The sequence below is a fragment of the Aotus nancymaae genome, unplaced genomic scaffold (genome assembly GCF_030222135.1).
Source record: "Aotus nancymaae isolate 86718 unplaced genomic scaffold, 86718_ANA_hifiasm-v0.15.2.pri h1tg000041l, whole genome shotgun sequence".
NCBI classification, from domain to species: Eukaryota; Metazoa; Chordata; class Mammalia; order Primates; family Aotidae; genus Aotus; species Aotus nancymaae.
This window is the reverse complement of record NW_026988455.1, coordinates 40131915-40156942: the sequence shown is the minus strand read 5'-3', so window position 1 is coordinate 40156942 and position 25028 is coordinate 40131915. Positions and strand designations below refer to the sequence as shown.

Sequence of the window (25028 nt, the reverse complement as noted above, 5' to 3'; positions counted from 1 at the left end):
TGGTCTATATCTCTGTTTTGGTACCAGTGCCATGCTGTTTTAATTACTGTAGCTTGTAGTATAGTTTGGAGTCCGGTAGTGTGATGCCTCCCTCTTTGTTCTTTTTGCTTAGAATTGACTTGGCTATGCGGGCTCTCTTTTGGTTCCATATGAAGTTCAAGGTGGTTTTTTCCAGTTCTGTGAAGAAGGTAATTGGTAGCTCGAAGGGGATAGTGTTGAATCTGTAAATTAATTTGGGCAGTATGGCCATTTTCATGATATTGATTCTTCCTAACCACGAACATGGAATGTTTCTTCATCTGTTTGTGTCCTCTCTGATTTCATTGAGCAGTGGTTTGTAGTTCTCCTTGAAGAGGTCCTTTACGTTCCTTGTTAGTTGTATTCCTAGGTGTTTTATTCTCTTTGTAGCAATTGTGAATGGCAGTTTGTTCTTGATTTGGCTCTCTTTAAGTCTGTTATTGGTGTATAGGAATGCTTGTGATTTTTGCACATTGATTTTGTATCCTGAGACTTTGCTGAAGTTGCTTATCAGTTTCAGGAGATTTTGGGCTGAGATGATGGGGTCTTCTAGATATACAATCATATCATCTGCAAATAGAGACAATTTGACTTCCTCCTTTCCTATTTGAATACTCTTTATTTCTTTTTCTTGCCTGATTGCTCTGGCTAGAACTTCCAATACTGTATCAAATAGGAGTGGTGAGAGAGGGCATCCTTGTCTAGTGCCAGATTTCAAAGGAAATGCTCCCAGTTTTTGCCCATTTAGTATGATATTGGCTGTTGATTTGTTGTTAGATAGCTTTTATTATTTTGAGATATGTTCTGTCAATACCTAGTTTATTGAGGGTTTTTAGCATAAAGGACTGTTGAATTTTGTCAAAGGCCTTCTCTGCATCATTTGAGATAATCATGTGGTTTTTGTCTTTGGTTCTGTTTATGTGGTGAATTACATTCATAGACTTGTGTATGTTGAACCAGCCTTGCATCCCCGGGATGAAGCCTACTTGATCATGGTGGATAAGCTTTTTGATGTGCTGTTGCAATTGGTTTGCCAGTATTTTATTGAAGATTTTTGCATCTATGTTCATCATGGATATTAGCCTGAAGTTTTCTTTTCTTGCTGAGTCTCTGCCAGGTTTTGGTATCAGGATGCTGTTGGTCTCATAAAATGATTTGGGAAGGATTCCCTCTTTTTGGATTGTTTGGAATAGTTTCAGAAGGAATGGTATCAGCTCCTCTTTATATGTCTGGTAGAATTCGGCTGTGAACCCATCTGGACCTGGGTTTTTTTTGGGTGGTAGGCTCTTAATTGCTGCCTTGACTTCAGACCTTGTTATTGGTCTATTCAGGGTTTCAACTTCTTCCTGGTTTAGGCTTGGGAGGATGCAAGTGGCCAGGAATTTATCCATTTCTTCCAGGTTTACTAGTTTATGTGCATAGAGTTGTTTGTATTAATCTCTGATGATCGTTTGTATTTCTGTGGAATCTGTGGTGATATCCCCTTTTATCATTTTTTATTGCATCTATTTGATTATTCTCTCTTTTCTTTTTTATTAATCTAGCTAGTGGTTTGTCTATTTTGTTGATCTTTTCGAAAAACCAGCTCCTGGATTTATTGATTTTTTGAGGGGTTTTTTGTATCTTTATCTCCTTCAGTTCTGCTCTGATCTTAGTAATTTCTTGTCTTGTGCTAGGTTTTGAGTTTTTTTGATCTTGCTCCTCTAGCTCTTTCAATTTTGATGATAGTGTGTCGATTTTAGATCTTTCCTTGCTTCTTATGTGGGCATTTGTGTCTTGACTCAGGATATCCTCCAGGAAGCCACAGTCCTTGTGTCCTACAACAGAAAGCTTTCCCACATTCCTGGCAGCAACTAAATCTTGGTATCTAGAAAATTTAGTTCTCATCTCCAGTTTCCCTTTCCATATATTATTTCATCATCAGACTGGAAAAGCTCAAACACATCTCAAGAGAACATTAAAAAATCTCAAAGTATTCTGTTTTTTTGTTAGTTTGCTGAGAATAATGGCTTCCAGCTCCATCCATGTCTTTGCAAAGGACATGATCTTGTTCCTTTTTATGGCTGCATAGGCTCCTATGGTGTATTTATAGCATATATTTTTTTAAATCTAGTCTATTATTGATGAGCAGTTGGGTTGATTCCATGTCTTTACTATTGTGAATAGTGCTGCACTGGATATATGTGTGCATGCATCTTTATGATAGAATGACTTATATTCCTTTAGGTATATACCCAGTAACAGGATTGCTGGGTCAAATGGTATTTCACGTCCTGCACATGTATCTTGGAACTTAAAATAAAAATTTTAAAAAATCCCAGGATAAATCAGTAAATGAAACTCTAATAGGAAATGTGTTTCATGTGAAAATGCAACCTGGTCATGCGGCATACTCTGAAAAAGCCGGGAGAACTAAGTGTTTAGCTGATGGTACATTTGTAGAATTGCACTTCTAAATGTTCAAGTGAAATTAGACACTCAAAACATTATATGCATTACCCAGAGAAACAGTCTTTTGAGTTCATTGCTCCCTCCTGAATTCTGTGAAGAAATGGCTAAAATTCTCTACTTTTTGAGTTGGTCACAAGAATTTAAGAAAAATGTTTACCCTGCACTCCATTTCTTCTTGGCTGTTTCAAAATAAAGCCAGACGCGTGTATCCAATGAAGCCGGAAGTACATACCCTTAGAAAATAACAACAGAAGAATACCGAAAAAAAAAAAAAAGCGAAGAAAACTCAACTAGATTAGATATTTGTGAATGAGTATCTGATACCTGACATTGTCTCTGCCTGAAAAGTGAAATTCCAACTTATGTCACTTAGTTTGGTATTCCTGGAGATGAAAATACTCTATCATTTGGACATTGAGGACAATGAGATCATAGTTATGACTGCAAAACTGAATTTTTCAAGATGAAATTTCTTACTGGAATTCCTGTAGCACATGACCTGATAAGATACCTTTTAACTTTTCAAGGTTTTAAGAATTACTACCAGTATGGCTTTAATACAAATAATGAAATATAATACAAATAATGTCTAGAGGCTCAGAACCAGCCAATATAAAACAGATATTTTCTGTTTAATCCTGTAATGTCTTATTTATACAACGAAGATTTAATTTTCAAATATTTAAACTTGCTTCTGGCTTTTGTCTTGTTCTGTCCTCAGCCTTCTTTGTTACACATTTAAAAATGTTCTGGTTGGATGCCATTACAATATTAACTTGTCTACCTATTAATTTATTTACACTTGGTTTTAAACACATCTTTTAAAATGTAGACACAGTCTGGCTTTAGAAAAAAAACACAACTCCTTCTGTGTTTGGATAGTTTTCCTTCTCATTGTCCAAAGACCTTTCAGTTCTCCCCAAGACATTGGTTTCTTCAGCTTTCAAAGGGGTAAATATGTCCCAAATTTTATGAGGTAGTCCAAATTGCAAATTTTATAGGCCAACATAAGTTTGAGAAACTCTTGAAATGGGTGTTAAATTATTTCCTATATAAGAAGCCAATGAACTTCATTTGTTCTTACATTGTTGCACTTGACTGCAGCAGCTAGGAGTGTCCTAATAACAGAGGCATTGAAGTGTCTGTTAATGTAAAATGATAAACTTACATAAAATAGGAAAAAAATGTTATTCTAAGTTGCTAAAATAAGAAAATTTTAGAATGTGTATAGTTACAAATGTTCACTTCATTGAAGCACAACAGAAAAATGAGAACACAAGCAGCAATTCTTTGTTATGAGGGGGCAAATGTGTAAGCTTGGTGGAGTTTGATGCAGAGGACATTTTTTTCAGCTCCTCTCTTTTGATTCCCAGATCTCTCCTTAGAACTCTAAGTGTTCCCTCATCACATAGGACAACTACAGTGTCTTTTTTTTTTTTTTTTTTGAAAAAAGAGAAAGAGAGAAAGAAAGAAAAAGAATGAAAGAGAGAAGAGAGAGGAAGGGAAAGAGGGAGAGAGAACGGGAATCTTGCTCTATTGCCCAGGCTAGAATGCAGTCTAAAAATGGGTATTAAAAACCTCTTTTATGCCAATAATTGTGCTTAACAATGGAGGTTTTTTTTTTTTTTTTTTAGAGACTCCCACTCTGTCATGCAGGCTAGAGTACAGTGGTATAATCATGACTTACTGCAGCCCCGACCTCCTGGGCTCAAGCCATCCTCCTACCTCAGCCTCCCAAGTAGCTGGGACCACAGGTATGTGCTCCTATGCCTGGCTAGTGTGTGTGTGTGTGTGTGTGTGTGTGTGTGTGTTTAGATGGGTTTTTGCCCCTCTTGCCCAGGCTGGTTTCCAACTCATGAGCTCAAGTGATCTACTTGCCATGGCCTCCCAAAGTGCTGGGATTACAGGAGTGAGCCACTGTATTCAGTCCAACACGGGTTTCTTAATGTTAATTGGTGGTAACTGAGAAGGTGAGGGAGGGAAGGCAAGGTCTCTGCTAATTTGGGGAGAAAAAGGCTCTATTAAAACTAAAAAGGTTGCAGGACTTCTCAGAACCTATCATATGCTGCTGATGTGCAATTTGAAATTCCAAGAGGGGAAAATATGTTGTATAGAATTTTTCCAAATGTTTTTTCAATGGAACATGTCCCAATACATTTTGTAGAACCTCTTTCCTTTTTATTCATTGCAAATTTGCTCATCATTAAGGTTTATGTTCCGTCAAATTTCCTACATGAAGTCATTCCCGATTCCCTCAGTGACCTCTTCCGCAAGTCACTGCAAGTTTCTAAAATCTTCATTTTTTTTAACGACCCCTCCTTTTTGTGGGATACGGATTGTGTCGTTATCAACCAGTAAATTAAAGAGCTTCAGATAATGGACGATTCATTATTCACCTATTTTTTTTTTTTTACAACACTTTAACACATACCCCAAACTTTGTAGGAACTCAATAATTGCTTACTGAAGGACTGAGGCCATCTATTTCAAATGAAGTCTATGGATTTCAAGAATTCTTCTGGAAAATAAAACGTTTCTTTACCCATTTGAGAATGGGTGGATTAGACTTTTACTTGTAAATGTACCTTTATACTCAGTTTAATACTGTTTTTAAGTGACAAGAAGAAATCACTGTAACCGAAACTTGCATTTAAAAAAATTCAAAAAAAGTAACAAGAATCATGCAAGGTTGTTTTTATTAAGCTTTATATTCAGTTTACAGCTACATATTACAGGGATTATTTCATTTGACAAGCAGACATGACATCCTAGGAAACCTTTCAAAACACTCCAAGGACTTCATAACTACTGGGAACAGAGCAATTTACTCTGCAGTTAATATGTATGTTAAGTACTTCAAGGAGTCACTAAGGGAAAGAAGCTAAATGCAACTGTTCCCTTTCTACAAAATGATTATCCTGGAAAGGTAGCTACAAAGAAAATCACATCACTACGACAAAGCTAGAGAGATCATACATCCAAATTTCTCTTTTTTATTTAGGTAGGATTTGGGGGTCACATTTCAGAAAGCAAATAATTCTTTCAGAACAAGATACAAATCAAGTTTTCTATGGGTAGTATTAATACTAATATGATTTAGCTTTTGTTTAAGAAATCAAGAAAAGAAAAATTTTATCTTTAAAATCTACTATATTAGTGACTGTAGGAGATGCTTAGCTATTGAAGAGTTTCTCTCCCCTCTTGTATTTTCTTTATGAGTTCTTCTGAGAGATTTTCACTGTGACTGTTTTGACCTCTGTGTATTCATGGAAACCGTACTCTCCCCTAGAGAGAAGGAAAAAAATACCAACAAACACCATTTAGCACAGCAGTGTAAATATATTGTAGTTCATGTTTGGTACAAGTTTTATCTTGTTTTACTGGCCAGGGACAATGGAAAATACTTCCTGTGTACAGAGCATTTCCTATAGTAGCTAGCGAATCGTAAGATTTCTGGTCTTACACAGATTCCCTTGTGGAGAAAATGTTCTTTAAAACTTTCATTTTAAATAATCATGTACTATCAGTTGATTTTTTCACAGAAATTGTCGACTTTTAACATTATTCTACTTGATTTTAAAAACTCTTAACTGCAGATGCAACAATATCATCTTGGGAAAAATGAAAACAAAAAGCTCTAAAACTACTCAAAACACAAATCAACCCGCCAAGTAAGATGTACATAGGACAAGAGGAGAAGTACTGTACGATCACTCCAAGCGCTAAATCTAGTTTACAGTTTTACTGTAGTACTCCAGTAGAGCTTGTATTTACCATGTGCGATTGTCACAGAAGTGGTAAGGAGATCGAAAGTGATCATAGTTTTATTTTTCATCTAAGGTGCCCTAATATGGCCTGAAACAAAATATTTTGCAGCTGTAGTTCTAGCAAAATCTTTTGATTCCTGGCAAAACAAAAACCTGACCTTTGTGGTTTAAAGTATTTTTTTTAATTGTTTTCTTTTTAAGAGGAGGAAGAGGATGGATTGGTCTAAATTCAGGCTCTTGGGCTTTTTGCAGTTGCTGGTTTTTCTTTTTTATACAACCTCCCTATCCCCTAACATTTGCTTGCGTAACTCTTACGTTCAACCCAAATGATCAGGAATTAACCCAAGTCAATCAGTTTAGGCTCTGGGACCTTGTTATCAGGTTTATGGGGACCTCCCACCAGTTTTAGAAACTGACTGTGATTTACCCCTTGTCGAAGAGATGACTAAAAAGATTGAGCTCAGTTATTCTCTATATTGTTTTGACGAGAGGCTCAAATTACATGTATATAAGAGTAGTCTTAAAATTGTAAGACTCATGCAAATGTAGGCTTACTGAAGAATAAGATCTTGATCCGTTTTTACCCCTCCCTTCTTGTGATGTAGACAGGTATGTAGAAGACATCATTTTCTGCTGGGTAACCTAATACTCTTACACTGATTATTTTCTTGGGCAATTAAGCTTTTGAAAATACCTTTTAAAAGCTTCAGTGAGCATGTTCCTTAAAGTAATTAAAGGGCTTAGCCTCAGTTGTCTGAAATCCATTAAAAGATAATATTTTAATAAGTATTTTATCTCGGAGTTAGATCAGTCAACTTTCACCAACAGGCTTTCCATTGTACTTTGGGTCACTTAGGCACTTGAAACTCTCAAGAGAGTGATAAGCGTGATTATTGTCATATTCAGACTGAAACATGTCCTGCGCTTTAGGATTCCTAAGACATAAGCTCCAAACATCTGTTTGCATTTCTCTTCATCTTACTAAGTCTGTGAGTTACTGTTCGTGTACTTCTAAAATCTTCAATGTACAAATCACCTGGGACCTTATTCAAATACTGATTCTGATTTAGTAGGTCTCAAGTGAACCCTGAGTTGGCATTGCTAATAAACTTGCAAATGATACCAACCTATACTTCTTGTCCAGGGTCCACACTGTATTTAAAAAGAAAGGCACTAGTAATGTACATTACATCTGGTTTCCTCTCTGTATTCAAGATAGAGACTGGCACTAATTAAGTAGGCACAGAAGAATTGTTTGGTGAACAGCTCTTGTAAATGTCATCAAGAAAGAAAAGTTCATTTGTGTTCTCACTATATGACTATTCGTTTATACTTCTTTGCTCCCCTTTTCTATAGGACAGGGGAAAAATATTGTGTGAGGTGTTGAGAGCCAATTAAGTTTAAACTGGCATACTAGCAAAGTCTTCAAGGACCTATATTAACCTAAGTGAACTGAGTACAATTACATAAAGGGAGAAATTTCTGTCTTTTAACTGATTCCAGAGCCACCACTCTGATCAGAGATGCAAAATCAAGGTTTGCATACTCTGTATCATCACAAAACACACAGAGGTCTGCATAATACCATTTTTGGCTCTTTGAGGACTCTGTTCTCAACTGATCAATTCTGTCTTTCTATGTTGAGGAAAAATTGTAATTGAACTCGAGAGTCATTTGAGGTTATCGCCTGAATATATATTTCAGGTTATTGCCTGAATTCTCTTGGAACATCTTGCAGCCAATGACTTGTTTATTAAGTTCCCCAAATTTGGCTTCAGGTAGACTGTTAATAACCGTAGCATTCTCAAGTTGAATTTTGAAGTAAGAAAAAAAATGCACACATACACCATAACTTTGTCCTTTGTATTTAAAAGAAATTATCTATATCCACGTTCTGTTCTAGGTTTTTAGATAACTACTGATGGTTGATGCCTGTTTTCAGTGCTTCTCTTGATTGATTTCTTTATGCCTTTACCTTAAAGTCTAACCAAATTGTGTTCAATGAAATTGGCATGTTTGGTCTACTTTAGTTTTGCATTCCTTTTGATTATTTTATCTTTAATGTTCTTAATGAAATGTGTTGTTAGATAACCAAGCCAGCAATGAACCAACTGCCCTTCAGAGTAATCTAACCTTTGTTCTGACTTTTTGTACAAAGTAATTAGCTTTGCCAAGAGATTCTCCAGAAAGAGCAGAAACTAGGGAAGGAAGAAATCATTTGTTGAATTTACACTTTGTGACAGTTATGTGGCTAGGGATTTAACATTCAGTATGTCATTTAACTCTCACAAGAACTCTCATTCCATCTTAAGTGGAATGTGAACATCTCCATGAACTAAGAGAAAATAGAGTCTGGGAAGTTAGAAAGCTTGAACTGGGGTGCATGGCAAACAAGTGGCAGAGGCAGGAATCAAACAAATTCAGTTGGCCAGACAGACACCAGTCGTTTTCTCAGCTATGCCATGCAGTTTTGATGGGCTAACCTTTTGTTCTATCTATCTCAACAATGTTGGCTTTTCACTACTCCACTAATAAAATCTAAGTCAGTTTTCTTAAATGCAGGACTTCCTTAATCTGTATCATATGTAACTCTGAAGTCTTATTTTTCACCCCCATAAATCCACACCAATCAACCGAATTCACTAGCCCCTCAATATACCACATGTAATGTTCCATTCAAGAAAGCCCTCTTCACTAATTGACATCTTACACTTGCTTTCTGCCCTAGATGAAGTTTCTTTTCTTTTGTTAGGAGAAGTTTTCTTCTCCATCAACTGCGATTAAGTTTTTAACCACTGGATTTCCACTGGGGTCAGAATCATAAAATCAAATCTTAAGCATGGAATAGAGCTTAAAAGACGTATTTGCTTCTTCCACTCTTATATGCACTCACATTCCTTGACCTTGTCTGACAGATGAAAACAGTGATGGTTAGAGAGATGCCATCCTGACTCTTATAGTCTGGTACTCTCTAGATTTTCTTCAATACTTTGCTCTGTACATTAATTGCTTCTCTACCTCCATGAGATATGGAGTCCCAATGCACTGCTACTTATTTCATAGTGTATGTGGGTTATTTTGCATGTCTTTTTACATATTCCTCCTGCCACCACAGTTATGTAGAGGATGGAACATAGTGTCATGTCTCTGGGGTTCCTAGGACCTTACACGTAGCAAGTGCTTACTGAATGCATATTAAGAAAGTAGACTGGTCATTTTATAATTAGCCCATTCCACTGACTCCCCAAAGGTATTTGTTTCCTTGTAATTTTGCTGATTCAGTAGAATACAGTACACAAATATTTATTGCATTCAGAAATTGAGAAAGACTCATTTTCACTTGCTAATTACAAAATGAGGAAGTTTACTATCTTTGTTTGATACCATAAGGTTTGTATGATTTTTTTCTTCATAAATGTTTACATTTATTAATATATGTAAAAAGGTTTTAAGAAATAAAATGACTAAAATTGTTTAATGAAATCAACTAAGCATATTGCCACTACTTTCTGTGTTTACATATACATGTACACACTTAAAAAGTCTATATCTGGTGAAATTTCATAAATGCATTTATATATAAATATTCTCAATCTGGTCACTACTATAAAACATGTTTTCCTCAATCAAATTTCCTTTTAGGTTTAAATTTTAATACTAAAAATAACTCATATGGCAAGTAAAAATTTTAAAGTCTACATCAATAATATCTCAACAAATGGGAATCATTCCTCTTACACTGAAATTTCCTTTACATAAGTCATTTAATTTGCTTCTTTAAAAGGTTTATTCAAATAACTAGAGTGTTTATATTTGTGCCTTTCTTATAATCACCAATTCATAGTTTCTACCTGTTTTCTGGAAATGTTTCTCAAATGGATTATTACATCCATATAATTAGCAAGCAATTCTAAAAGCGAGCAATATTGCAATCACCAATGTAAATTGCTTAATTTAGTCCGTAATGTATAGTGGGAACTTGGTAAATTATGCTGCCCTTCTGCAATCACCTTTTGCTCTTATGGAGTACATCCAACATTTAATAAGCTAGTTGGTGCTATGAATCTCCAGGATATAACAAAAGTAGGTTTTATTTAAACTATGAGTTAATTCCCTGGGAATAAAAATCATTTTCATTAAAATAAATATTTATCTGAATAGAACGTTAATCTTACAGTTCTCGTCCATTTCCAGACATCTTGAATCCACCAAAGGGGCACTGGGCAGATACCACGCCATAGCAATTCACCCTGAAAAGAAAGAAAAGAAGTGCATTATGGACAATACTTAACATGTGAAAAAAAAAAACAAACTCCTTTTTGGCAATTTTAGAAATTTAGAAAGCTCCTTACAAACTCCATTAATTTTAATATAACATACTCATTGTGATAAAAAAAAAAGCAGCCCTATAAATTAGAATGCAAACATATATGGCTACACACTACCTAGAAACAAATAGTAACAGTACAATTACATATGTGGATAGCCATTTTGGTAGTACATTGAGTCCCTGAGAAGTGGTAGTTTGAATCTATTAAAGATAGAATAATCACTATGCTGTAGAGGAAGGATATGGTTTGCTAGAGGCTAGAATTTGTGGGATGGGTGTTCATTACTGCCTGTATAGGGATCAGCTTATAATTCTCTTCATGTTTCTGTACTTACAGGCTAGAATCAATTTTCTTCTGCAATTGTAATATTTATCATATTACTCAGTTAATTTTTTCCCATTAATTGGTTAAATAAATTGCCTAAACAGAGGCCTTGGCAGGAGTTGTTTTTAATTATTATTTATTCCCCATCATATTTAATAAAGTGTTTAAAGATGCTTATATAAACAAATATAATTACATGAATGGGAGTAATTAGAATTGTATAAAAAATTACAACAGAAGATCAAGATGGGGAAAATTAATTAGAATGCAGTTTTGCAGATTATCAGCAATCTGTTTAGCTTTAAATTTCCTAGTGGCCAAAGTTAGCAAAATCTAATTACTTACATGATTCTCATTATACACAAGAGAAAAAAATTTTCTTTTCTTTTTTTTGAGACAGAGTCTTGCTCTATCACCCAGGCTGGAGTGCAGTGGCACGATCTCAGCTCACTGCAACCTTTGCCTCCCGGGTTCAGGTGAGTCTCCTGCCTCAGCCTCCTGAGTAGGTGGGATTACAGGCGTGTACCTGCCCCAAATCAGTTTATACAATTTTAAAACCCCCGAGATGATTCTAATGGACAGCCAGAGTGGAGAACCACTGCTTTAGAATATTGTATAGGTCCAGGCTGGCATGGTGGCTTATGCCTGTAATCCCAGCACTTTGGGATGCCGAGGTAGGCAGATCATTTGAGGTCAGGAGTTCGAGACCAGCCTGATTAACGTGGTGAAACCCCATCTCTACTGAAACAAACAAACAAACAAAAAAGATTAGCTGAGCTTGGTGGTGCATGCCCTGTAGTCCCAGCTACTTGGGAGGCTGAGGCAGGATAATCACTTGAACCCAGGAGGTAGAGGTTGCAGTGACCCAAGATCACACCATTGTACTCCAGCCTGGGTGACAGAGTGAGACTCCATCTCAAAAACAAACAACCCAAAAAAGAATACTGTATAGGACTGATCTAGATGTGGCTTAGTGTTGGGAAGGAAAATAATCTTGGGCAGTCGCCAGGACTGAGGGGCCAAAATGAGGCTAATGGGACCAAAGTGAACCAAGACATAGTCTAGAGATGATGGTTGTGTATAGAATGCAACAGTTTGAGAGACACAGACTTCATGTTTATATCCTCTCAAAGTATAAAAATAAGAGATGTAAACTAGGCCAAAAATGAGAGAGAGAGGGGAATCTTCAAAACTTAATTTTTTTTAAGTAACTTCAATGATCTCTAATAATCCTAGAGTAAGAAGGCTGAAATAATAATTAAATATTTGCATATACAAGGGTACCAAGTAAATGTTGTTTATTGGTTAAACAGAACTTATTCTTTTACCTACCTGTATACAGCATAATACCAAGTGCCCAGAAATTACTTAGCAATTCTTATATTGTATTAACCAAGCATCGATCAATATTTTCGGTAAGCAATTTCAAGAGTCTAAATAAAGTTAAAATGTCCTTCCAAAGTTCTTCCAGTGTAGTAGCTTTTTTTGTCTTCTTTTTTTTTATTATTTTTAAGACACAGTTTCACTCTTGTTGCCCAGGCTAAAGTACAATGGTGTGATCTAGGCTCACTGTAACCTCTGCCTCCTGGGCTCAAGTGATTCTTCTGCATTAGCCTCCCCGGTAACTGGAATTACAGGCATCTGCCACCACACCCAGCTGATTTTTGTATTTTAAGTAGGGATGGGGTTTCACTATTTTGGCCAGGCTGGTCTCGAACTCTGGACCTCAGGTAATCCACCTGCCTCAGCCTCCCAAAGTACTGGAATTACAGGTGTGAGCCCCCACACCTGGCCTTTTGTTTGTTTTTCAAGGCAGCAACTGCTTTTCTAACAGGATAGGTAATTCCAAATGAAAAATCCAAGTCCAAAAAGGTTCAAGGTAATCTGTTAATTATTACTGTCATTATTACTGAAAAGGCTGTATTACTTAGATTGGACTTACCACACTGTTCCTGACTGCAGAGCAGAGGAGATTGTTATGGCTTTATCAATGTCTTTGGTAAAGATTCCAGCTGATAAGCCATAGAAAGTATTGTTTGCTCTTTTGATCACGTCATCTAAAGATTTAAACTTCATGATTTGCTGCACTGGTCCAAATATCTATACCACAAGAAATAAATAAGTAAAAATCATAGGTTAAAACAAAATATTTTAAATGATACTATAGATTTTTTCCTATATGCTATCCTAAATTGATTAAGATTTTGCTTCCCATCTCAAATCTTTATGTGAAAATCCAAATAGGTAACTGCAGAAATGGTAGGTAAAAACATGGTCAAGTGTTAAATTCCCTTTGGAAGAAGATAGGGTATAAATAATTAAGGCAATATTAATTTTCTAGATTTTCAAATTAAGCTTTTGAGAACTTTTGATTGTGCAACAAATCATTAACTTCAGAATTTCTTTTTCAGTTGGGAATATTTTAAATTTACTCTCTAGTTTTTCTTATCTTCCAGGTCATTAAATATAATGATAAGCCCCAGAAAGCAAACTGCTGGATAAATGAATAGGCAATGATAATCTACTGGATAAACGAATAGGCAATGATTGATATAATAATAATGTTTTAAATACTTGTATGCCATTGGTAAAATATTAACTATTCTACTGTACTCAGATCTTTCCATAATTAGTCAAGTTAGATAAGACATCGACCTTTTATTCTACTCTGTAGCAAAATCTTAGGCAACTTAAATATATCAAACAGAATCGTTCATTACGGCAAGAGCTTATACATTCTAAGCCATCCTATTTTAATTAAAGTATGAGTTCACTGGTAATGGCTATAATTGCAGGACAGAAAACAAAAATCACAATTTGCTTATTCTATCCTAAACTACTCTTTTGCTTTCATTAACTCTCTGGTTACTGCAGCCAGAACTAAATTCACCCTGTATCTCAGCCTCAGGTAGAAGAAAAACAATGAGATTCTCTCTTTAAAATTAAACTCCTATATTTCAATAAAATGTTTATTAAGATCAAATAAAGACTCCTCTGAAATTACCAGAATTTTCTGGGAAATGTGAATGAAGGGAGACAAAAATCAGAAATGACAAATGGTTTTCTGGTGTTCACCACTGATTTAAATGTTAGAAGGGAGGTGCTACTGTTCGATAGAGGCTGAGTGCAAATCTTAATGTTATAAATCTAATCATATTTGAACTTGGGACTCAGATACACAGCAGCTACTCTAATAAATGGGTTCATATTTTACACAATTTTAACTGAACCCAGCACATAGCTCCAGGCTCCTACTTTGAAGTAGCAAGCTAGCTGTTCTTCTATATATTAATATATTATAGGAACACAATAAATTTAATTGAAAATGTTTTTCCACCTCCTATGTGGTATTAATCAGAATATGCAAGAATGACAGCTCAATTTTTTTTTCTAACTTTGAATACTGTAGTTAAATACTTGGTGAGCATATTTATAATGTAGCTATACATTATATATATACACACACATACACGCTCACCAAACATTTAACTACAATATACAAAATTTGAATGTCAAACAGCTGAAATAAATAGGACCAAGAGCACATGGAAGGTGGAAGTGATGGAGGGGATGAACTCTGTTTTCAAATACGTGGATGGCTGTTATGTAGAAAAAGGCCTAGGGAAAACATGGAAACAGAAAGTAGAACCTGCATATTTACCTCTTGTGGTGAGAACACTTAAAATTGACTCTTTTAGCAATATTCAAGTATACAATACATTGTTATTAACTACAGTCAGGATATTTACAATAGATCTCTTGAACTTATTCCTCCTAATTTAAATTTTGAATCCTTTGACCAACATTTCCCAACCCTCATCCTCAACTGCCCCAAGCCTCTGGTAACCACCATTCCAATCTCTGCTTCTGTGAGTTCTAGTCTTTGAGCTCCCACATGTAAGTGAGATCATGCAGTATTTGTCTTTTTGTGCCTGTCATATTTCATGGAGCATAACATTTTTCAGGTTGTTGCTGCAAATGACAGGATTATTTTCCATTCCTTTAAAGCTGTGATGGCAGCACCTAAGAATTATTAAGCATCAGATCATGTGGCTGGACGTTTGTGGCTGGCCCCATGGATCCCTGACTATTTTTTAGTCTCCATCACAAATAACTTAAACCTCTATCAATAATGGAAATAAACAGTAACGTTTACAGAGAAAGATGTTGGAAAGAGCTGGGAATTTTAAAGGGACACTTGTATACGTACATACAGACAAACCATGGCAACAAAAAGAACAGAACAGAATGAAACCATTTACCTCCTCTTTGGCAATGCGCATCTCATCTGTAACATTAGAGAACACCGTGGGCTGGACAAAGTAGCCTTTATTCCCCCACCGGCCTCCTCCACATTCCAGCTTGGCCCCTTCTTTCTTCCCACTCTCAATGAGGTCAAGTATTTTATCATATTGTTCCTTGTCAATCTATTTGAAAAATATCACGTGAAAAGAAAAAAAGTAGTCACTTGTAAAGATAACACATTGCAGGGCCTGTTAACAAGGGCTTCAAAATGCTAAAATATTGCAATTAAACCAAATATTGAATCAAAATAGCTAACAGAGGCTCAGATTCATTCTTTGGATATGTTTGTTCTCATAACTTTTTAGGAAAAAAATTCCTTGAAGATAGATATTTGTATTTAAATATTTGTTTTATAGTTATATAGGAAAAGCATTCAGCAATGCAAACGAATAAAAACCTTTTACATAATTGTCATTTATTCACTCTGGAAGAAATGCCAGTTAATCTAAATACATTTACCTGGAAACTATCATCCTAGCTGAAATGAAAGGAGGGAAAGAAGAAAAACAGAACTTTGGTACTGGGTTTAATTAGATCTGTTGGGAAGCAGATGCTTTAAGACTTTTCTTAGAAGACTCCTGAGCCTCTGTTTGATCTCTCCATTTCTGAACCACCCCCTCTGACCTGTCCAATGCCCTGGGACCATAGTCTGGGCATCCTTCCCAGTTCCAGTCCCATTGGGTAGTCAGTAGGTTTGCTTCCAATTTCTGGCCTGTCCTGAATGTCACCATCCTGCTTCATTAAATGAGCCACATCTAAATATATGCCAAGTATTACAGAACTTAAATGGTCTTTATTTAAACACTATTTTTATAAGGAAAATAAATGAGTTCAGAGTTCTAGCTGTGAACACCAAAAACACATGCCTCTCCTTCAAGTACTGAAATGGGGGGGCAGGGTAATTTTTGTCTCAATTTCTGTTTTGTGACATTAAATGACTGGGTGACTCTTGGATTCCAAGTCATTGGTGAGGGCTGCCTGTTTCAGGTGTAGCAGGGGTTAAGGATTAGAGGAAAAACAGGAGATCTAAAAGCTAAGATGGGTTGGAGGGTGGAAGCTCTTGCAGGTTTAACTTCTCACTACATGAAAAGTTTTGTCTTTCACTTTCTCTTACTCTTCTCTGACTCTGCAAATCTTCTCTATCTTCCAAAGCCAAGAAAAAGCTTCCATAAAGTTATTTCTAACTGGATACAGCCTACCTCTCATATCTAACTAGATTAAGCACTATTTGAAACTAGAAACTATTTTCTAAAATTTGACACAATATTTGGTACAATGTTGCTCTGTGGCCTTTAGTGTAATATTTAATGTAATATCCCACAAGAAAAACATTCCTTCATTTCCAGCAGATTAAGGAAATTGTAGTGTTAAGAAGAAATATTTAAATTAGTACACAGGTTGAATTGTAGCAGACTAAGGGGCGGGGTTAGATAAATTCTTCCTGGGTAAGGTATTCTAGTTTCTCAATAAACAGTCAAGTCCATGTACCTCCACATAAAGCTTTCTGTCTTATTGGAACATACTAATCTGACTATGCCCTCAACATCATGATACTTGGTTTTTATTTAAAGATATATTTCCCAAGTCATCATGTTTCCCTATCTGTGACCACAGTGAATACCCAATGCCAATCCAGTCTCTGCATACATACTGGAGAAAAGGGCTGAAAAGACTTATTTGTTGGAAAACTTATATGGTCTCTAACTTATAAAACCACAGGCCTTTGTATTTCGGTGCCTCGCTACTGACAGTGTGGTCCTACAGCCAGCAGCTACAGCATCACTTGGTAGCCAAATGTGCTTCTCTGGCCCCAACTCAGTTCTACTGAATCCCCAGGCACAGGAAGATTGAGGAACACTGTGGTGGAGCTTGGGACTACCAACAAAAAATTAAGCTCTACTTAGTGACTGGTCAGTTTGGTCTGGCTAATTTTGATTCACTGTAAATATAGACCTTCTTCAGAAACCATCCAATTGACCATATATAAACTTGACCTTTTTTCTGGACACCAGGGACTGTTCAATAATGCTAGGATGTAGCTGGGGCTCTTACATAAGATGAGCCATTGGCCTGTGGGCTTGTCTATGAAATATAATAGGTAGGTCATGGTATTGCGACAGTCTCAAAGGAGACATTTTAACGTGTTTGACTGGGTAAATTCTTTGATTCCTCAGGCTTAATGTGTTAAAGAAGATGAATTGGGAAAAAGCACTTACATGTTCTCAAATTATTCAGAAACCATGTATCAACAAAAACAATGAGTAGATATAGAAGTCATTGATCTGTATGATAATTATCACCATAGGTATAAATGGAAGCATGTAATTTTACTAGACATTTGAGCATGTGGACCAAGCACTTTGATGGATGCATTTTATAGATTATCCAATTGCACTGCAGAATTATTCTTCAAAATTGATATTTCTATGCCCATTTTACACATAAGACAATAGTTTCAGGGAGGTTAGATTTTAAATCCAGCCTATAACTCAAAAGTCCATCTTTCTACACAGTGAGGTCTTCCAGCTCAATTTTTGAGTCTTTGGTTGAATTGTGAAGATGTCCTTTTGGAGGAAATTACTGCCCAACAATTAGGTATTAGGTATCTTAAGTATTCTCTTTTTTCTTCAGGTCTATCTATCATTCATCTATCAATCCATCAATAAAATAAGAAAAATGCTTTACTTTTAGTTATATAAATAGATATTTAGAGAGAGAAACAATCACAACAAAAAACTTAGAATTTCATCCTTTTTGAAATGGGAGACCAAGTCAAAATCGATTTGAATATATCTCGGTATCCATATACCAAATATGAAAAAAAGGCAACTACTTTTATGTACTCATTATACTCAAAGACAAATACAAAACATAATGGGATTAAGATAAAACAAAGTATTACTTCACTAGCCAGTTATTTTAGGGATTTTAGATTTTGATATGTGGCACTGCCTAAGTCCTAAGATTTATCTACTTGGATGTCTTGAGATGAACAGGAAAATCCAAGACTGTTCAACTTACTTAGACTGTAAACTCCATGGGGTTTGGGATCAAGTCCTCCTTGTTCCTTTTGGCATTGCCAGGTACCCATCTCAAGTTTTAGCTGATAACAGCATTCACTAACTTTTAGTTATTTGAATTTACTTTTGGCTTAGTGAATGAGTCAACAATAGTGTTGTGTTTCAAATCAATAGCACATAACAGCGTATAATCTTTAGTGTGAAAGAATAGAGGTTCTACGTTTAATGTCTAGACTCCAAAGCAGGATTTCTCAGCAGTAGCCCTGTTGGCATTTTGGGTCTGATAATTCTTTGTCATGGGGCTGTCCTGTACTTTGCAGGATGTTTAGCAGCAACTCTGGCCTCTACTCACTAGATGCCTGTAGAGCCACCCATTCTCACCAAAGTCATTACAACTTAAAATGTCCTTAGACATTGCCAAATGTCCCCTGGGTGAGGGGAGCAAAATTGCCCCTAGATGAGAATCACTGCTCTAGAACAAGACCCCAAAGGGCAGGAAGAAATTCACAACCAAAGATCCAGAAACTTAAACAATGAACAGAGAACTATGCAAGGAAGAGGGAAAGATGATCTTTGGATAAGAGAGAGTGATAATTATTGATTTATTGATAATAAAGTCTACAAAGAAAACTGAGTGCCCTAGGGGAATAATTGGGCTTTAACACTGAAATAAAAAGTTTACCACAAAGGAAACTCAGGACCTTTTAGGATACTCATGCTGCCATTAGGGGGTCAGAATAACTGATGACTTGCAGAGGATTTAGGGCTGAGCTGTTTGTAACTGTGGGATTGCAGCTGAGATGAAGAATTGAGGAAGAAATGACAGGAAGGTATAAGAACTTCAAAGTGAACAGAGAACTGTATATAGGAATCAAGAGGTGTGCAGAGTGAGGAAAGCAAGAACATTTGCTATTTTTCCTCATGTCTTTAACTCTCAGCATGGTTGTTAAACTGTTTCTAGGCATGAAAACTGGGCAACACAAAAACAGGATAGTTTCATTATCATCGGGAGTGAGATTGTTTTTTATCACCAAACTGGCACAGCATTGTTACCTAGGAAGATGTGCAGATAGGAAGTAATCTTAATAAAATCTAGGCCAAAAGAGGATACTTTATTCCGGTCACCTGAAAATGCTCTCCTTTCTATTTTATACTTACCTGAGGGCCTTGAGTCACTCCTGGGGTCAGAGGATTTCCAAGAACATACTTCTTAGCCCGCTCAACACTCCTTCGAACAAACTCATCATAAATGGATTCTTCCACAAAAAGCCTGGATGCAGCTATACAACACTGGCCCTGGTGGTAAAATAGCCCATGGTGTGCAAATTCAACAGCGTTGTCCACTGCAAAGAAGACATTCACAATAAAGAATTTTCTAAGAATTCTTTTTCTAAAAAGTTTCTAAAAATATTTTCTAAAAATTATATATTTTATATGTTTCTCAGAGGCAACGTGGCAAATTATAAGTTGTATAGTCAGACATAGGTGGGCTCAATATAGCTCACCTCCGACCAGTCAGGTGGCAAATTAATCTTTCTGATACTTCATTTGTGGAAAAAATAGCAACATACAGAATCTGAAAAAACAGTGGTTACTATTACAACTTTAATATGGACATCACCAAGAATGTAGATTTGATCATGAGATCAAATCTCATTGCAAATGATTCATGTAAATATCTCTAATTATATAATTAGATGACTGCAATTATTTCTTTCAGGCCCCAGGTTTTAAACAGATAATAAAAAGAGAAAACTGACTTGTCGATTGAATTAAATAATTTCAAAAGATTCTTAAATACTCTACTCAATAGGAAATGTGATGTTTGTGGGAAAGAAAAACAAAATAAAAATAACTAAAAAACAACAAAAACCACTAATATTCAGAATCACTCACTCACCCTATGATTTTATTCTAGTAAAGACATTTTCAAAATCTATCTAAAGTATATCATATTATTTCATATGAACCTATAAACTTACTTATTTTAGGTGATAAAAGGTGCATTAAAAGGAAGAGATAGGTTGCTTCATTAGTATATGCTAAACAAGAATAAAATTTTCTTTGCACTTTAATTTTCTAAATGCTAAAGATTCAATTCAATGTTATAGCAACTGGGTATTATTATTTATTTTGTGAACTAATTACATCTGCTTAAGTTGTAGCAGAAGCAGTTTATGTACAGGCGTGGTAAAATTAGAAATTTGTCATTTTTATAGAACATTTAACAAGGTAGAGTGTTCTAAAATATTTCAATTAAGATCAAAACAGCAACATAGGCTAATTCCATGAAACATTTGTATTTACAACCTCAAACAGATAATACAGTTGTGAAAGAAAGAGTTAGAAGAATCTCTGTGATTTAACTTCTACTTAGAAAATAATTAGGGGATAATACTTGGTAATATTATCAGAATGAACCTAAAATATTATATAGCAGAGTTACATCATGTTTGTAAGGTTTAATATGCACAAGCTCAACTACACTTGCTAGGAAAAAATACTTAAATACTAGGTATAATTTTCTTCTGGTCGTTTCATTCAATGATTATATGACCCAGAGTAAAGGGAGAGGGCAAATGTGAAACTGCTGTCTCCTCAGTTGTTCTCAATCTAAGCCCATTCTGGCGTATCTCCTTAGCTCAATGAGATGCTAACAATCACAGATATGAAATTTTAAATACACCATAGCCCTTAAATGCAAAATGTTTACATCACCTAGGGTTCAGCTGAGAAAATAGCAATCTACACTAAACCAGGAGGAAATTGTGTCTATTACCTATGTGTTATTACTTAAGGATGATCTAAGAGATTTGCAAGAGTAATTCTGGTTTCTAATTCCTTACACTTTGATGTTAGAAGCAAATGCTTTTTTTGTGTGTGTGTGAAGTTCAAGTTCACTTTTGGTATTATCCGACACCAAAAACGATGAAGGATGAAAAGTTAACAAAGTGACTTCTACTCACAGTCAGCATCAGCCAACACAATGCAAGGGCTCTTTCCTCCTAGCTCCAGGGTCACCCTCTTCAGATTGCTTTTCCCGGCAGCTTCTTTGATAATCTTGCCAACCTGAAAGGGTACATTACAAAGGAGGAGGCTTACCTTGCTGTCATGAACACAGGTTTATTTAGCATTCTAAATTTGTGTGATGTTTGTGCCACAGCTGAATTTCATTTGGGAGAAACACCAAATGGCATTTTTTTTTTTTTTTTGAGATGGAGTCTCATACTGTGCCACAGGCTGGAGTGCAGTGGTGTGATCTCAGCTCACTGTAACCTCTGCCTCCCAGGTTCAAGCAATTCTCCCGCAAATGGTGTTTTTAAAGATTTGGCACCTTTAGATGTAAAAGGTTCCCTCATCCAACTATACAGACATAAAAGAAATCAGAAAGATGCTGATTTTTCCTCATCAGCAAGGAAGCAGAGTTATAGAACATGATAACTGATCTTGATGGCTACACAGAAGGCTATTTTTAATTTTAATCAGAATTTTATCTCTCTACAGATTGAGCAGACATATCATGACCCAATTGCACCTTAGCTATTTCATTTTTTAATCTCTCTTCTGACATCCAGATAACTCTATCCAGTCAAACTGACACATTCACTACCTCTCGAGTCTCATCCTTCTTCTCATTAGTTGTCCACCCCAACTTGGACTGCCTTCAAGTTCTATTTTTCTTAGGGGTCTAGCTCATATCTTAGCCTCTCCTTAAATCCTTCTCTAATGACACTAGGTCAGATGCTAGAAGAAATAACAGGACTATTTCTTCTCCTAGTCTCCCAAAGAACCTCATGAAAGAGCCTTCAGAGTCTGATTCAAATTATATTATTTGTATAGGAATAAATTTCCTAAATAGATTGTTAACTCCATTGTAGCAGTAACAATAACCTATCACTGCATACCTCTCCGCATTAGTGTCTATGACAGAAGGCTCATTTAACTGCAGATTGATTGACAGTCTACCTCATTCTTTGTCTCTCTTGCCTCCCAACACACACATCTTTGAACAGTGGAACTGGAAGAAAGAAATGGGATCCATGCAGCTACTTCAGCTGGCTGGAATCCTACCATCCTGGTTTCTTCTTTAATGCTAGTTTCCTCTTTTCAGAGAAAGACTTAGTTTTCAATTTTTTTTTTCCTTTGTGGATCACTTCCCATCAAGATTATTTTCTATAGTTGTTTCTGGTTTTCCTATCTCTAAAAGCTTGGCTGGTTTTACAATTATTTCTTTTTTTATTATTTGTATGGCAAATAATACAATCCACCAGCATGTTCTTTGCTTTTATTTTTTAAAGGGAATTCACTATTTTGCTTCTTTTATTCTCTAGGTTTCTTTTTTTACTCTACATGTCAGATTTTAATAAAAAGTTTCTATCCCAACTGAACAAGAGAGAAATAGATGCTTAGTGAGTATATATTCAAATTTTATGTGGTTACTGAACTAACTGCTACTGTGCATTACAGAATAGGGCATTAATATGCTAATGTTTTCATCTTATTGAAGTATGTTATGTTTCTAAATCAAACCCCTAAAAGTAGATTAATAAAAAAATAAACTAAAAGGAGATTTGCTCTGGGGAAATCCTGTCTGAAATTTCTCTTACATGCCATTCCACAACACACTTCTTATGACCATTTCAGAAACTGAATTTCCATTTAAGGTGTTAAAGAGTTTTTAATTCTGAAGATAAAAAAACTTACTTGCCTGTCACCCTTTGATTTCTCCAAATTCTTTCCGTACCTTTATTTTTTTATTTGTTTAATTTAGGTTTACTGGAGAAACTTCATTAAAGTAGATAACTTTTGTCTTGGAGAAGGGTATAAAATCAGAGATATTTTTGTAAAAGCTATAGACATCAAAAGAACTAGCATGAAGAATGGTTAGAAGTATTAATGAGAAAGGCTACATTTTTCCTTAGCACAAGTTTAGATGGCAAATAAAAGGCTTGAGTTTTCCCAAAAGTCTAGCTAAAGTCAAAACAAGGAGACATTAATTTTTGTCTCATAATTTAATTCCCTTACTTGGAGAAAGTAAATGTTTATCATTTTTTTAAAATGAATATACAATGAAGAAAAGATAAGAACTATTAAGACTATGAGTAAACAGTGTATTCCATGATACTGTGGCACTGACATGTGGAGCAGAAGTAACAAATGTTCATGAAGATGGTTTAACTTATTTTGTCTTGCACAATGTGGGTAGAGTTCTATTTTATATGAATCTCATGGGACATTTAAATTCTTACCTTGCCAAAAGTGTTGTTAGAATGGGGGGTCGTTGCTACAATGAACACAAAAGATACAGTCTATTGTTTGCCTCTTTCATGACATTTATCAAGTTCCTTAGTATCTGCCAAGCAACAAATGTGAAGCTAAAAGAAAATCCAGAAAGAAGTTCCAGGGAGTACGGAACTAAGTTCCAGGAGTTGAAAGTAAGATGAGTTTTTCTGTGTGGCTCCTAACATCATGTTATTCACATTTAATTCTTTAACACTTATTTAGAATTTCTTACTGTGCTGGCTTCTGGAGGTAACAATGAATAAGACCGTCTTTGAGGATAATCAGCAAGAGAGAGAGAAACACATAACACGGCAACAGGCATGTGCTGTTATTATTATACATGGTCGACAATGGGAGTTCATATGGGGTGTTTTAAAATTTAGGCTGCTCTGCTCCTGGGACTGTAGAGGCAAGAAGAAAGCCAGAGAGGGAACATATAGGAGCCAGTTTAGAGTAGGTTATGGCCAAGTATGAACTAAAGGCATGGGGGAATGAAAATATACATGGAATAATCAGGAAGAGATGGGGAAGAGTGGCAGAGATGGAGAAAAAGAAACACTGGGACAGGAAGTTTTTTTCTCACACTGTGTAAACTCGTGTGAGAAATTAAGAAGTATGGGAGGAAAGAGGAAATATAGACATGAGTACACATATAATCACCATGGCATGTCCTGAGTGCTCAGTAGGGTGCTACATGTTTTACTACTCATTACTTCATTTAATTTTATTCTGTACAACTCAGTAAGGTTGATCTCATCGCCATCTTACAAATGAAGAAACTCAAATTTAGCAAGGCTACTTAACTTTTTAAAGACACACTGCTAAGAGAGGTGGAGTCAATTTAAACCAAGATGTTTTCTAGACTTTTAATCTCCAGAGTTTTTTCTAAGGTAGGTAAAGTGCTCCCCAATGTTACAGGGGATCATGGGTGAGCAAAGAGAAACTGATGCTAAAGACAAGATCAGGAAACAGTAGCCCCTGGTCCATATGACCTGGAGAAGGAGTAGGCATAGGATCTAGATCAGAGTTGTCCAATCTTTTGGCTTCCCTTGGCCACACTGGAAGAAATATTGTCTTGGGCCACACATAAAATACACTAACAGTAAAGATAGCTGATGAGAAAGAAAATAAATTGTGTTGGGCCATATTCAAAGCCATCCCTCACCGTGGGTTGGACAGGCTTGATCTAGACCTCAATAAGTACATGGAGTCCCTACTGGGGAGGTTCTAGAATTCTAGGCTGAGGAATTTTTACTTTTATTCCTCTGGTATGATTTCAACCTGTGGTGTCACCATTTTTAAATGTATTACCATGTCTTGAACATTCCCATTTGTTTTGTCTACAATAAATCCCAAATGTGGGGTTCACTTTCCCTATCTGAATTAGGGACTCTCTCTCTCTCTCTCTATATATATACATATATTTCTTTTCAAAATGAGATATATATATCATTTAAAAAATATATATCTCATTTTAAAAAGATCCAGAAAAATAAGGTTTGATTTTCTACCATTTCTGTTTGCTATGT

At 35.7% G+C, this 25028-nt stretch overlaps 1 protein-coding gene across 2 annotated transcripts in view; it reads right to left on the bottom strand.

Annotated features, from left to right (window-relative positions):
• Positions 1–5148: 5148 nt before the first annotated feature.
• Positions 5149–25028, bottom strand: part of ALDH1A1 (aldehyde dehydrogenase 1 family member A1) — a 174811-nt gene continuing 154931 nt past the window's right edge. For both annotated transcript variants that reach the window (XM_012454032.3, XM_064361645.1), the window contains 6 exons: positions 21183–21285; positions 19375–19559; positions 15154–15318; positions 12834–12991; positions 10412–10486; positions 5149–5754 (listed from right to left, as the gene is read on the bottom strand). In XM_012454032.3, the coding sequence (XP_012309455.2) occupies positions 5682–5754; positions 10412–10486; positions 12834–12991; positions 15154–15318; positions 19375–19559; positions 21183–21285 (759 nt within the window). In that variant the 3' untranslated portion in view covers positions 5149–5681. The remainder of the gene's footprint in view (positions 5755–10411; positions 10487–12833; positions 12992–15153; positions 15319–19374; positions 19560–21182; positions 21286–25028) is intronic.